Source organism: Peromyscus leucopus, chromosome 20 (assembly GCF_004664715.2).
Source record: "Peromyscus leucopus breed LL Stock chromosome 20, UCI_PerLeu_2.1, whole genome shotgun sequence".
Classification (NCBI taxonomy): Eukaryota; Metazoa; Chordata; class Mammalia; order Rodentia; family Cricetidae; genus Peromyscus; species Peromyscus leucopus.
Window position 1 is genome coordinate 18,056,088 of NC_051080.1, and position 14,096 is coordinate 18,070,183.

At 47.8% G+C, this 14,096-nt stretch overlaps 1 protein-coding gene across 1 annotated transcript in view; it reads right to left on the reverse strand.

Moving 5' to 3' along the window:
* Positions 1-14,096, reverse strand: part of Tbc1d22a (TBC1 domain family member 22A) — a 304,315-nt gene that overhangs the window by 157,872 nt on the left and 132,347 nt on the right. Inside the window, exon 9 of the mRNA XM_028878158.2 lies at positions 1,236-1,345. Coding sequence (XP_028733991.1) covers positions 1,236-1,345 — 110 coding nt within the window. The remainder of the gene's footprint in view (positions 1-1,235; positions 1,346-14,096) is intronic.

A 14,096-nucleotide genomic window follows, 5' to 3' on the forward strand; every position in this document is an offset into this window, starting at 1 on the left:
TCTTTACAAGAAACAAAATAAGTCAAGGGCCATCTGGATCAGCAGCAAAGAAGAGGTTTCCGCTCTTCAGTTACACAAGGGGATGCTAATTTCTCCCCATCCACCTCAGGTATGAAAAGCAATGCAAACCCAGGTCTCCTTGACATACCACTGGGCTGATCTCTTCAGATTAAGCCTCAGGGTCTAAGCCATGTATTTTCTGAAGCTTCATTTGACCTTCAGGTCCAGTACATGAGCTGAGACCTCTTCAGCAGAGACACCTACTCAGAAAGATGAGGGCCACTGTGGCCCAGTTGACTTCCTGATGCCCTGGGGGCTGACTCCACCTCAGCTGGCATGGCACAGGCCATGGCCTTCTTTGCACAGCTTCTACAGTGACTCCCAGAGAGAATCTTGGGAATTTGGTCTCTGGTGACAGTTAAACGCTGCTCTAGCCTTCCCGTCCTCTGTCAACAAAACTCCTGGTCCTCCTATGGCATCTCCTTTAGCCACACTCAGTCCTGGGAGCCTGCACTTGGCACCCCTGAAACACTGGGACTCCAGCCCACAGTGTGTCCTCTAGGCATGCCCATTGCTCAAGGGCAGAGCACAGTGCCAGGTACAAAGCAGGTGTTTAGGAAAGGTATTACGGGCCAGAACAAACCCAGCATTGCACAGGGCATTTAAGGGCTGGTTTGTCGACTTCAGCCACTGCCCTACAGGTCAGTGAGCTCCTGTCCCCATTCTTAGTTCATCAGCCAATGAGGTCCCTTCCAGGCACTCTGCAGGTTTCAACACAGACAAACGATGTTTACATAAAATCAAGCTGTCATAGGACTTTTCTGTGAACATCCCAGACACTAACCCTAGCTTCCATGGAGACCAACAATGTCCCCAGGACTCTAATAGAAGGAGTCTCCCCATGGACCAGGCACAGTGGGAGTGATCCATGCATATAGAGCCATGCCACCAAAGCTGGAAGGACTATGCTCACAGGCCTAGAGGGTAGAGTCGAGGGATGCTGCCTGGATCTGACGCTCTTTAAGGGACAGGTGTCCAGGAGTTTATCAAGGACTCAGGGCCCAGTGCCCACAGTGGTGCTGAAGGCTAGAGTATACAGGCAAAGCTACCTCCTTTTTCAGGCAGAAAGCTTCAATTCAGAAGCCCGCTAGTGAAGTGTAGCCCAGTGGCCTTTCTACACTTGGGCTGCAGTGTGTTGTCTAGAGCCTCCCGAGCCTCCCGAGCCTCAGGCTCACCTGAATGCCATCCAGCAGCTTGCTCATGCACCAGTACGTGTCAGCCTCAATGTTTCGAAGCACCTCTGCGGGCACACTGGAGACGTCGACCTCATCCACATCCTCCTGGTCTGTGCAGAACAAGCATGGAAGATACAAGAAGCAATCAGCCATTGAAATAAACAAATGGGGGACGCAGCCATCCGCATGCACGCCAGCCTCCCTCTACCACGGTTTTCATCATGTTGAATAAATGGCTCATGAGCCTCACACCTCATCACTTAATGGTTCTCAATTTTAATACCTAATTAGTTGCAGATAATTAATATTCTGAATCCACTCTGATTAATTAGCGAAATTAATATATTGTAAATTATTACTTCTCAGACATCTCATATTCTAAAAAGAGAAGACCTACCATATATTGCTAAGCCCTAAGATCTGAAAGTTTCTCCATCAGAGTTTTCAAAACTCTGCTTCTAATAAATTTATATATTTATTCAGTAACAATTCCTCTAGACTACAATTTCTGAGGTAGAGCTTCCCAAACTGCTCTGTGTAAAATCTTCTGTGCTACCACCTAACATCCCAGAAGGCAGAGACACAGATGAGCTTCAGAGGAAACAATGGAGCTCGAAACAATTTCCTTCTAAAAGCAGAGAAAACAGATGCCTAATTGAAATGGTTCATCAGATATTTGAGCAAACTCATTTTAGACCCTTAGAAGGACTATCAACCAGGAAAATGCTCATAAACAATTTAAGAATTGACCACCCATTTTATCATTTTATTTTCATTTTATTTGCAAACACATGTAAATCTTTATAAAGAAAATATTCTTTAAGAAGGAAACATTTTAGCCTAGATACATTTAGAAAGTTTAGGCAAGGCCCAGCAATGCTAACAAAACTGCAAACAATTATCATGAGTTTTCCCATCACCCCCTTCTGTACTTCAGACACACCCACTCAGGTAATCCGCCATAACTCTTCCCATTGTCAGCTTCTCTAACAGCCTGGGGCATGCAGAGAAACAGCAGTGTAGAGGAGGTAAACAGGCTGGAATTCAGGAAGTCCACAATCTGCACCCCACAACAGACCCGGGTCAAGCCTCCAGCCTCCCAATCACCCTCAGTCATCACTTCAGACCATCTTCACAACTGCTCCCCACAGAGTCTGGGCCACAGCCCAGCAGCCTCCTAACCATCCTTAGCGATGACTTCCTCACCAGCACCTGCCCGGCTCCTGGCACACATAAGGATGGGAACACAGCCTTCCTGGTTCTCTGTGTTCAGCAGAGACCAGAAAGGTAACAGGGAAAAGAGTTGTCACATCAGGGTCCCTGACTAGAAGCCTACAAGCAGGCTCTTTGTGCTGACTTACAGAGCCTGGAGACAGCCCTACACACAACCATCTCTTTGGCCATGTAAGTCAGTGACCACCAGCTCACATCTCACCCACAGTGATACTGGATCTATAAGAAACCTATGCAGAAAAGTGCTAATGCCCCTGCTCTTTCTGGGTATGGCTTAGGTTCAGTGTTTTTGTTTTTAAATTGTGACATAATTCATACCATGAAATCAGCTTTTTAAAGATGTAAATGAAGGACCTTCACCACATTCACATACTGCAAGCACTGTGTAAAGAGCTTGTGAGATCACCACCATGAACTCCGGGGCATTTTCCTTACCTCAGTAAGAATCCCTGGACCTTTCAGAAATCACCCCCTTCCTACCTTCCTGCCACTTAACTCCTGTCTGCAGCCATGCCTATTCTGCATGCTTGTAGGGAGGAGCCCACTCCCGTGGCCTCGGTGCCTAGCATCTTTCACTGGTATGTTTTTAGGGTACCTGCATGCTGGAGACTGTGCGGGACTTCTTTCTTGCATGTGGCTGAGCAACCTCCCTCAGCTGGCAAACCAGGGATTATCTCAGTTATGGGGTGACAGAAGTAACAGGTGGCTGGGCTGGTACTCTATATGGGAACTATCATTTCAGCTCTTCCAAGCCAGAGCTAAGCAGGCTAGGAAATGTCTCCCAAGAAGTTAATTCATTAAAGGAAAATACATGTTCAGGGGCCAGAACAGTTCAGGTGGCAGAAAGACCCAGGGTCAGTGACTACTGAGGTCCTATGTGAAGGATGCTGTCACTCATGTCACGCTGGACCCAATGGATTCACCACCCTAAGAGACACACTTGGTTATCAACTTCCCCCTTCCCTTGGCTACAGGTCAGATTGACAGGTCCAGCTGTAGCACTTTACCTGGCCCTCCTGAGTTGCCTTGTGACAGCCACACTCTCTGGCAGTTCTGTCCCCTACTGGCCTGCAGGGATGCAAGAATCCACCCCTACAGTCTGCCCTCAGAAACCCAATTCTGGAAAATGTCTGATCTGGGGACGCTGCTGGCCCAGGAGGCCAGCATTTGATCTGAACACACCCTTTGATAACAGCCCCTCAGTGATTCTATGAGAAAGGCACTCTCTCTCCAGTCCCTAAGGCTGCAGAGGCAGAGGTTATCACCTCTTTCAGAAGACAGATGTTCTCACTGCGAGGCAGCAATAGGGGAACCCCACAGGCCTGCCTCACATCCAGCCCAGCCCCACTGTTCCCCTTTCCACTGAGCGAAATGGGAAGGTCAAGAATGTCCCCCAGAAGAAAATGGCTTCAGCAGAACTGATTCTCATCCCGGGAGGCTAGGAGCAGGTCTGATTTTATTTTCTAGTCTCAGGGCATTGAATCAACAACAACAGTCAGAGGACATCTTCTGAAATGTTTTCTATAGACATGTCCTTTTCAAGGACCTTCCAAGCATGGGGACATTTCCTTGAACATAATGAAAGGGAAACAGTGAGAGGAGCCCTCTCAGACTGCGCGGGTTCACAGAAGCTGCTGGGCTAGCAGCCTGGCCTGCATGAAATGGGCACTGCGGGGGGTGGGCAGACACCTCAATATTTCTTAGTCTGTTTAGCCAGCTTATTATTTTATCCAGGGAAATGTCAGCAGCCTATTCTGGGTGTCATTTCTCACAGCAGGTCATTTGTTACTCTTCAATGTAATGAAGTAATGGCATTTAACTCCAAGAAGCCCTCTGCCGATTTGTCTTCCAAACGCCAAGAGAATCAGACTTGCCCTCACTGTTAGAATAAGATAAATACCCTGGCCCCCATGGCAGCCACACACACTGTAGATAGGCAAGGATGGAGACACAGGCACTTTGGAAGATCCAGGCTGTGGGTACAGATTCAGAACCCAGTGCAGACTGCCAAGACCACCCGGAGAGGTCACCCCCAAAGAGAACAGGATGCTTGACCATCGCAGGAGACATGGTCTGGACAGCAGCACAGGCAAGACCAGCTGCCCTGACTCCCCTTCCATCTACTGGGTGCTTATGTGCTGACCCAGTGACTGTAAGAATCAGACAGTGGTTCAACCCAGGATCTCTCAGTCAAGAGCATCTAGCTCCAGAAGACACACTCTCCATAGAGTGTGCTGCCAGAACTAAGGAGGGCAAAAGGTCAAGCTGAAGGGAATTGGAGGGGGGCCACCAGGGAAGCCCCACAGAAGGGGGCTGAATGGACTATCGGCGGGATGTCCACAACTAGGGAGGGAGCTTGCACTGACGCAGAAGGGTTTAGCTCTCCAACCAGCACACACCCCAGCTGCAGCCATCCTACCCACAAGGAGATGTCAGCATCATATCAGTGGAAAAAGATGTTTCAGCTAAGGTGACAGATAAGAAAAGACAATGTCAACATTGAGGAGTCCCAAGCAACCCTAGGGTTCTAAGGAAGAAACACATTCCAGAAGGGAAAGCTATCAACACAAAGGTGAAGGCAGGGTAAGAAAGCTGACCTGGATAGTCACCAGCTGGAGAGCAGGGCCTAAGTGAAAATGCACTAGCTAGATGTTGGGCCAGCTCAGGGCCAAGGCTGTCCTTAGGGTTCAGTGACCGCCGTTTCTCCCTGAGTCATGCACACACTCTGCCCCACAAGCTGTCTAGAAGCAGGTAGCTGTGGTGGAAGGTGGGTGATGCACAGTGCACCCCTGGACTCAGAGAGGGAGGTCATACAAAACCTTAGCCCAGGCCTGAACCCAGGGACTCACGATAGGGCTGAGCACTTTAGGGACTTTCCAAGGTGAGTCTGAACTAACAAATGACTAGCAGTTTTTCATCTGAAATTTGACAGGAGTCTAGCTCTTGCTCTTCCATCTAATTATAAACCAGGAGGAAACAAGCATGTGTGGCACTGCTCTGGAGTGCACCACCCTTCTCTTCCCCACAATCTCAGCACCCCACCTCCACTCAGGACCCAGACCCTGAGCCCTGTACCGTGGGAACAAAGAACCCCCAAACAGTCGAAATGTTAACAGGGCACACAAGTTACCTCAGGGAACCTGGAGGAAGCAGAGAAGTGTCTCCTGCAGCCAGGACAAAAGTTCTGCAGTTCCAAGAGGACCCCGAGGGAACACTAAGTCACAGAACGAAGCACAGACATTATATTCAAGGCTATCTGACTCCTTAGATCATACAAAGGCTTTGGGGATGAGTTAAATGAGCTGCTTTGAAAACACTTGCTATGCTACCAGGTACAAAGTCAAGCTGAAAATAACTTCATGTTGTCAACAACTCCATTAACACTGCAGGCATCACCAGGAGGCTCAGGCTCACGGGGCACACAGGGAGCTGGGTCACTCTTCCTCTTCTGCAGAGGGGCCGAGGGTAGAACGGAAGGCAGAGTCTCATGAGGAATCAGAGAGCTGATACTGTTGGAGCTGTCAGAACAGCTCACCTTTCCCGGCTGCCAAGGGCAGCATGACTGGGGCATGCGCGCAGGGCACCTGTGGCCAGAACGACTAGGTGAAGAAAGCTGCTGGCATTCAGTGCGCAGGGCCAGTGCTATAAAGGGGGGACAGCACTGGAGGAAAGCCCTCCATCCCCAAATCTGCATGGACGTGTGGGTAGACAGCTGCAGAGGAGGGGAGGTAGGTGGGAAGTGGTGGGTGGTGAGGAGGTGGACAGATAGAAGGAACAGTACAGGACACTTGGACAGGAAGAAAGCACACAGGTATTTAAACATTGCTTTGCATATCCAAAAGCTATGTTAGAGAAACCAAGAACAGAATTTTCCGTCATCTTCCCACACCCAGAAAGAAAGAGGAGCAGAGGGTAAGACAGGCTCAAAGTGGAGAACAGTCCAGGGATGAAGGCTGCCTGCCTAGGATGGCAGACCAGGCAGTACCCACATCTGTCTGTCGCCTGCTAGTCACCGAGTCTTTACTCTGAGTTTGTGCTAGAGCCTGTTTGCACACACTCAACCCACTGAGTGAGTGAGTACCTATGAGGGCACAGACCAGGGGCCTCCAGAGAGGTGACGTGCTCAGGACAGGAAGAGGAAGGGTCAGGGCCTGATTGGGAATCCTGGGAGCTCCCTCCACATTTCACCTGCCTCTCTGACACACTGTGGCCTCTGGCTAGACCTTGAGCAGATCCTACAACAGCTAACTAAACCCACTTATACAGCTACAACTTAAAATATAGGACTTAGTGACTAGAAACTGTCAGTAAAACGTTCAGCACATGGGCTGTCACTCAGGCAAAGAATAATGTCATGACATCACCCCCAAGTTAGGGTCTCCTGAGTGAATAGGCCTTCCCTTCTTCATGGGCTTCCACTGCCTCCAGGGACAACGTCAGGATTTGGAGTGTCCAGAGCACCTGAGGCCCGGAACTTTACCTTGTAATATGAAGCAGTGACTGGAGTCAGGATCTCTCTCATATCAATTTGGGTAACAGAGGATGACTGGGAAAGGGGGAAATAACTCTATATGTCTTCCCTCCTGTCAAAGGATCCTTCAACACTGGTACAGCTGCCTGGTGTGCCAGGCTGTAGGTAAAGAGCCAGCACCTGGCAGAGAGCAAGCTTCTGGAGGCAGGAAGGAGGGAGAGGCTGTTGTCATGACGACACTAATCACCTATGCTGCACAAACCCTGCAATAAACCTCTTCACATAATTAGGAGCTTAACTGGTAATCAAAAATATTCTGTTCTTTATAAGCAAGCCGGAATTGCTCTATGGATCTAATCTTCACATTTCCCAACTTGGGAGTTTTAAATTTGAAACCCTGACACTTCGGTGATGGAGATTTTACCACTTAATTACGTAGACTCGGGTTCTGTCGCGATGAAAGGGTCCTGCTTTGGTAAGGGTAGCACCACAACTCCAGACTATAAATTCACAAAACTCCGGTTCAGCAAAAACAACTAACACTGTGGTCAAATTGGTTTTGCAGTGAGAATGTTTAATTCTACTATAAATAATGTTCAATTCAGGGTTACAGAGTTAACCACAGCCACAGTTTCCCACTCTACTCCACAGATGAAAACTTGGGCCACCACCTGTGGGGCCAGCGCACAAGCCTGTGGCTGAAGGGTGGGGTGTGAACAGACAAGAACCACAAGACAAGGGTGAGGTGGGTGAGCCAGCCCACATCCACAACCAACTGTTCAACTGGAAGAGTCCCGTGTAATGAAACACAACACCCCCTTCCCAAGACAGCAGCACAGTTCTGTTCCCATCTCCTCCCCTGTGCCCTGCAGAGCCCAGATCAACCTCACAAAATGCACAAGCAGAAAACCAAGACTCAGAAAGAGGGTGGGTCTGTGATGTAGAATGCTGGAGAGGATGCAAGCAAAAGCACACAGAGAAAGGCATCTCCTAGGCCTGTGATGTCATTTTTGTTCTTTTTTTAAAAAAAAAAAAAATGCACTCTTTTAATCTGCCTGGACTCTCAGCTTTACAGCACCACTGGGAGTAGGCATTTTTGTCCCTAGGAAAACTATTTGCTGTAGAAGTAACTGGTTCTATCGTAAGCTTGAAGCACTACAAGATACCGGGACAGGAAGAGAGAGGGTGAGACAAGAGCACCCCTAATGTCTAAAAGAAGAGGGGCGCACTGCTCCTCCATGGCCCTCTAAACTCAGTGTTTATTGGCTGCTCATTATAGGGATGTCTGCCAATAAAGAACCTGGAAGGAGAAAGCAAGTGAGAGAGACAGAAGTGTGGGAGTGTTTATCCAGTGTGAATGCCTCCCCCATTAAGCTCATGGTGGTAGGGAAGGTGATATTTAGGTGGGTGAGGGGTGAGACTCATAGAACCCAGACGCTAGGCTCTAAGCTGACAAGTGTAGATTCCTATCATCAGAGACACATAGAAAATTGGGAGCCAGCCCAACTTAAGTTGGGTGTAAAACAAGACAGAGGAAGACACAGAGCTCCTGAAGTGGACAAAGGCCACGCATGGGGCAATGCCCACTGCAGCACAGATGAGCACAGCCCACTATAGTCAGCAGTTGTGAAAGGGAGCAGGTCAATTCCACAGTCACAATCCCCACCACAGAGCACAGAATGTAGCCTCCAGTGGCCCCCACAGCACATGCCACAAGCACGCTTTTCCCTTCCTGCCACTGACCCTCGACACAGAAGAGCACCTCAAGGTCTATGTCTCCAGCACCTACAACAGTACCTAGCACTAATCGGAAGGAAGCTCATTCAATGCATGCCAAGGGAATAAACAGACTTCCTTCAAAGAGCTTGTGCTCTAGGAGGAACGAATAATTACAAGCATAATGAGAAAAACTATTCCTTGAAGAATGAGAACTAAGTGCAGCCCAGTTTCTCAGCTACAGAAACATTCAGGCTATTACTGAACTGAAGGCAGTGTATCAAAACTCTAATTTGAGTATGCCATTGACAGCACCAACAACATTCCAGGGAAAAGGAACTGACTCAAACTGAGGCAAGCAAGCATTCTTCCCAGCTTGCCTCTTGACTCGCCCTTGCCACCTCCTGAAGAAGACTCAGTTCTCTCAGGAGATGGAGCACAATTTTGCTATTTTGAAACCCTCCAAAAGCTGCAATTGTTAAAAAGCTGAGTTTGCCTTTGAAAATTATAGGTGCAGTTTCTCAGGAAAGCAAGGTGCTCCTATGTCCCTGGGGGATCCTAACTGTCCCAGTGGAGGAAGCTTTCAGCCCCAACCTTGATCTCCCTGACGCACACCATAGGACAGCAGAAAATCCATGGACCTCATGGGTACATATGAGCAGGCTCAGCACTCCGTCACCTCACAGGATGCCTGCTTGAACGTAGTATTAGGAGATTTGGGTCCCTAGTTATTCCTTAATGAGGAAAGGTGTCTAGGACTTCCAGCTAAGACCTTCTTTCTGGCGCTGTATTCCAATTAGGAGATTGCGCAGACACCCACCTCTCAGCAGTGGGAACCTATAGAGAATGAACTCTCTAAGAATACAAACTGATCATAAATCAGTCTATTAACTGACTTACCTCTTTATCTAATTAGCTCCAAAATAACCTACAATAGATAATCAGGTCTTCATATCAACCATCAAAACCACAACCAGCTCTGGTTCAGATAGTGAATAAAGGCAGCAGAGGGAATAAAGGACCCAAAGAAGGTGGGCAACCCTGAATCCTTGGTCAGTCAGCTCATTCCACACCAGGGGGTCTTCCATCAGGATAAGAGTCACCTCAATGGGTTGTTTAGGGGCCTTGCTCGGTTCATTCCACACAAACAAGAATACTGTGCAGGCACTGCAGAAGCTGTGCAGCTTACCACACACCCTCGGGGGCAGGTCAGGAAGGCAGCTGGAAAAACTGAGCTACTGTATCATGTAAAAACTCATAAGTGGTTGTAAGAGGGAAAGTCCAACAAATTTATTACGGGCCAAAGGCTCATAACGATAATCTACAAAGAGTTATTTCTCAGTAAGAAATACATGGCAGTAAGCCACCTGAGAATAAAGAAAACACCCTGAAACAGCTGTAAGAAAGAAGCCAGCTAAAACCATGAAGCAAAACCAACTGATCCATAAGATGCACTGCTCACCCTCACTGGGAGGTTCATTTCAGTTAAAATGGTGCCTGCCCAATCCAAGGAATGAGAAGCCGACTTTGGGAACCCACAAGAACAGCTCCAAACATAGTCCTAAGCCCTAAGAAGACCAAGAAGAATTTGTTGGGGAGGGTTGACAAAATCCACTGAGGTCTCTGGGAGAATCTCAGAGCACAGGTTGACAGGAGGGTTCACAGAACCGTCCACCAGGGTGGGGAAATGAAGGCAGCAGGAGCTGCAGCAGCTGTTCACAGCACATCCACAGTGAATGCATGTGAGTGCAGGGAATGCATGCTCGTACTCAGCTCTCTCCTCTACTCCTATGCAGTTCAGGATGCCCTGCCCAGAGAATGGTGCCAGCTTCAAGGGGCAGCTCTTCTTGCCTCGATTAGCATAATCAAGAGAATCCCTCACAGGCACTTGCAGAGACCATCCCCCAGGTGATCCTAGATTCTGTCCAACTGAAAATTAACACTGACCCTCACAAGCACTAGCGTGCAAGAGTCTGCAGGGCAGGAGGCCCAAGTTCTTGGTGAGGTAAAGTGACTAGGCACTTTTTGAAAACTCAGCCATAGAAGAAATTTGAGTAACTCAAAATACTACATACAAGGGGAAATTAGCCAAAAGTCTATCACCTAAAATACAACCATTGCAGAAGCAAGCTGCTGCACAATCTTCCAGGGAACTGATCTCAGTTGCTCAGCCACATCCTTTCTTCGGGAAGAAGACATCAGTTCACATATCTTACTATTGTTTCAAGTTCTATGTGTATGTATGGGTGCCTGCATGTATATATGCACTGAATGAGTGCTTGGTGTCCCTAAACACCAGAAAGGATGCTGGATCCCCTGGAACTGGAGCTATAAATGGTTGTGAGCTGCCATGTGGTTGCTGGCAACCAAACCCAGGTTCTCCGCAATAACAGCAAATGCTTTAAACCACTGAACTATCTCTCTGGTCCTACATCCCATTATTATAAGGAATGTTCCACAGGGCATCTTTTTTGCACAAGGATGTGAAGCACAATAAGAAGGATTTCCTAAAACAATCACCCCCACTGCAGGTGCCACGTAGAAGACAAGCTGAGCAAGGACATGCTGAGGCTCCTGACATAGACTGGCTAGGGACATGCTCAGATTTACAGGCAGCCAGCAGGGAGTGAGAATGGCTACCCTGAAGACTGCTCCTCACCCCTGACACCATCCCTTCACCCCTTTACACTGGTAGGTGAAATAGCAGCATTAAAAAGGTGGAAGCCACATTTTTGTATTTTCCACTGCTGGAGGCCCTCCCTGGCAAGGTCTTACACATGCATCTGGTTTGAGATAGTGCTCTCCTTTCACACCATACTGGCCCAGCTCAGCACCTCAGAGGGCTCAGGAACACTGTATCAACACACAAGTGTGATACTGTCCCACCAGCATCTTCTCCAAAGTAATCTGTCCCACACCACAATCACAATACTATCTGACAACCTCCATAGTCACCTCTGTCACTTAGATAGACACTAGAGGCCATGCATGGTGGTTCACAACTGAAATCCCAGTACTTGAGGCTAAGGCAGAAGGATAAAGAGTTTGAAGCCATCCTGGGCTACATAGTAAATTCTAGTTTGGCTTAGGCTACATGGCAAGACAATATTTAAAAGAGGAGGAGGAGAAGGAAGATGGAGGGAGGAAAGAATCAATGGCATTTACCCTACTTCCCAACCCTGAGTACTCACACTGACTCCTTAGCATGTGGCCTTTCAAGGCCTACTGACACATGTCAGAACTTGGTATCTCAATTTCCTGGGGCGAGCAAAAGGCCACTGAGAGAGGAACTATGGAAAATGTGGTCTTTATCAACCAAGTTACCCAGAGAAGATTTCTTCTTCCTCATCACGTTTATGGTGAAATCACAAAATGTAGAATTTGAGACGTGGGCCTGGAAAACCTCAAACCACACAGAAATTAGGACACGTTACTGAGACAGGAGCCTGGCTGCTGGGGCCTCTGTGCTTGTTCTAAGTGAGTATCAGCTCTAAGGATGAGTCAATCTGTCATGTGAAAGATACATAAACCTGACTATAGAGGCAGATAGACACATCTTGTCACCTAAGCTGCTGGGGACCATGGTGTCATTCCACAGCGAGAATCCACAATGAATCTAGGGCACAATTTTAAGAGAACTTGGAAAGATCCTTGACATTCATTCATCATGTTCCATGACATTTCCAGCTGGTTTTCAAAACCTAGATTGTCATAAATTAGTATAAGGAATATCTGTGTTTATTCAAAAGCAGTTAAGAAATTAGGGTCAGCCAGGCAGTGGTGGAACACGCTTTTAATCCCAGCAGTTGGGAGGCAGAGGCAGGTGGATCTCAGTGAGTTTGAGGCCAGCTTGATCCACAAAGTGAATTTTAGGACAGCCAGGACTGTTACACAGAGAAACCATGTCTCAAAAAACCAAAACAAAAAAGAAAGAAGTAAATCAGGGCCAACACTAAAGCTACCTAAGATAAAAGGTGAACTATCAGAACGAATGCAAGTTATCTAGAAACCCCACAGCCTTAGGTGACCCCAAACTCCAAATCTAAGGGGCCCCTGGACCTGAGACTTCAGAGTATCATGCCAATAATCAAAATATTTAACTCCAGAGCATTCTTGGTCTTTGGGTTTTCAGGTGAGGGATGTTCTACCTGTAACATCTGTGGAAAGACTGCAAACTCTAAGCACTGACATCTAAACTCTGGCCCCAGAATTTTGGACAGGTAATGCTCAGCTTGCATCTGTATTTTCCAGGAGGGCTTTATGAAAGGTTCTTTGTGACAGGAAGCCCGACCAAAGGCTTTCGTTTCTCATCTCTAAGAAAATATGTTCTCTTAAAAGTTGACTGGGAATCCTTTTGTTCTGTGCTGTGCTCAGGTGGTATTGACAAGGTGGAGGGCCTGGACCTGTCCACTTTAGGTCAATTTGAGGGTCTTTGAGTCAAGCATCAAAAGGATGCAAAAGGATAAAGCAATTTCTAAATTGGGTCTGACACCATGACTCATGCTAAGGTTTGACAGCAATACACAGCATGTCGGCACCAGGATTCAAACAGACTCAGAGGCTCCTCTGCTGGAGGCAGGAAAAGAAACTTCCTTAAATTGGAGGAACAGCTTGGACTTGTGGCCTTTCCCTGATTCATCATTAGTAGGCAATCCTCTGTGTGATTCTCCATCCCCCAGGAGCCAGAGGCAAACAAGTCTGTGTCTTTGACACAATCCCCCACTACAAGAAATCTGAACCATGTTTTGGGCAGAAGTCAACAGCAACCTGCTGATGAAAATGGAGGCAGTTTTCAGGGATACTGGGAAAGGAAAGCTGAGAAGGCCCAACAAAACAGGTCAGATCAAAGGGCTAAAGAGCCACAGAGCATCCAAAGGAAACAGAGACAACAAGCTAATGGGACCAGTGCCTTCCAGAAAAGCACTCCAGGCGGACACTCAAAGTGACAGTGAATACAAACTATGACGAAGAAAACAATCCCACTACCAATAGGGAACTGTGGGGCCATACTGCTAGGAAAGGGTACCAGACTCTTTCCTCATTCCTTGGCTGCTTTGAGCAAAGGGCTGTCAGTAAAGCAGCTGGACAGACGACACCAGCACCAGCCATTCCAAACACACGAGGAACACCTCAGAGAAGCTGCCCAGCAACTGCAGCTGCTTGCTGGTGAAGCAACAGCTTACACCAAGACTTACACCCTGTCAGGGACGGAGGGAGGGAGTCAGCCTCTTCTCTGTATGCACACATGCTGTTCAGGAGCCAGAGCACACTGTTAGCCGCTCGTCTTTTGTATCTCCTACTTCGTAACATCAACACTTACTTCTCAAGCAATTTTTGAGTCACGTTTCCCCACCAACCGAAGAAGTTATTTGTAAGGAAAACCAGCATTGGCATGAAAGCCAGGGCAAAGAGAGCCAGCAGCAAGGCTTCCGGATGTAAAT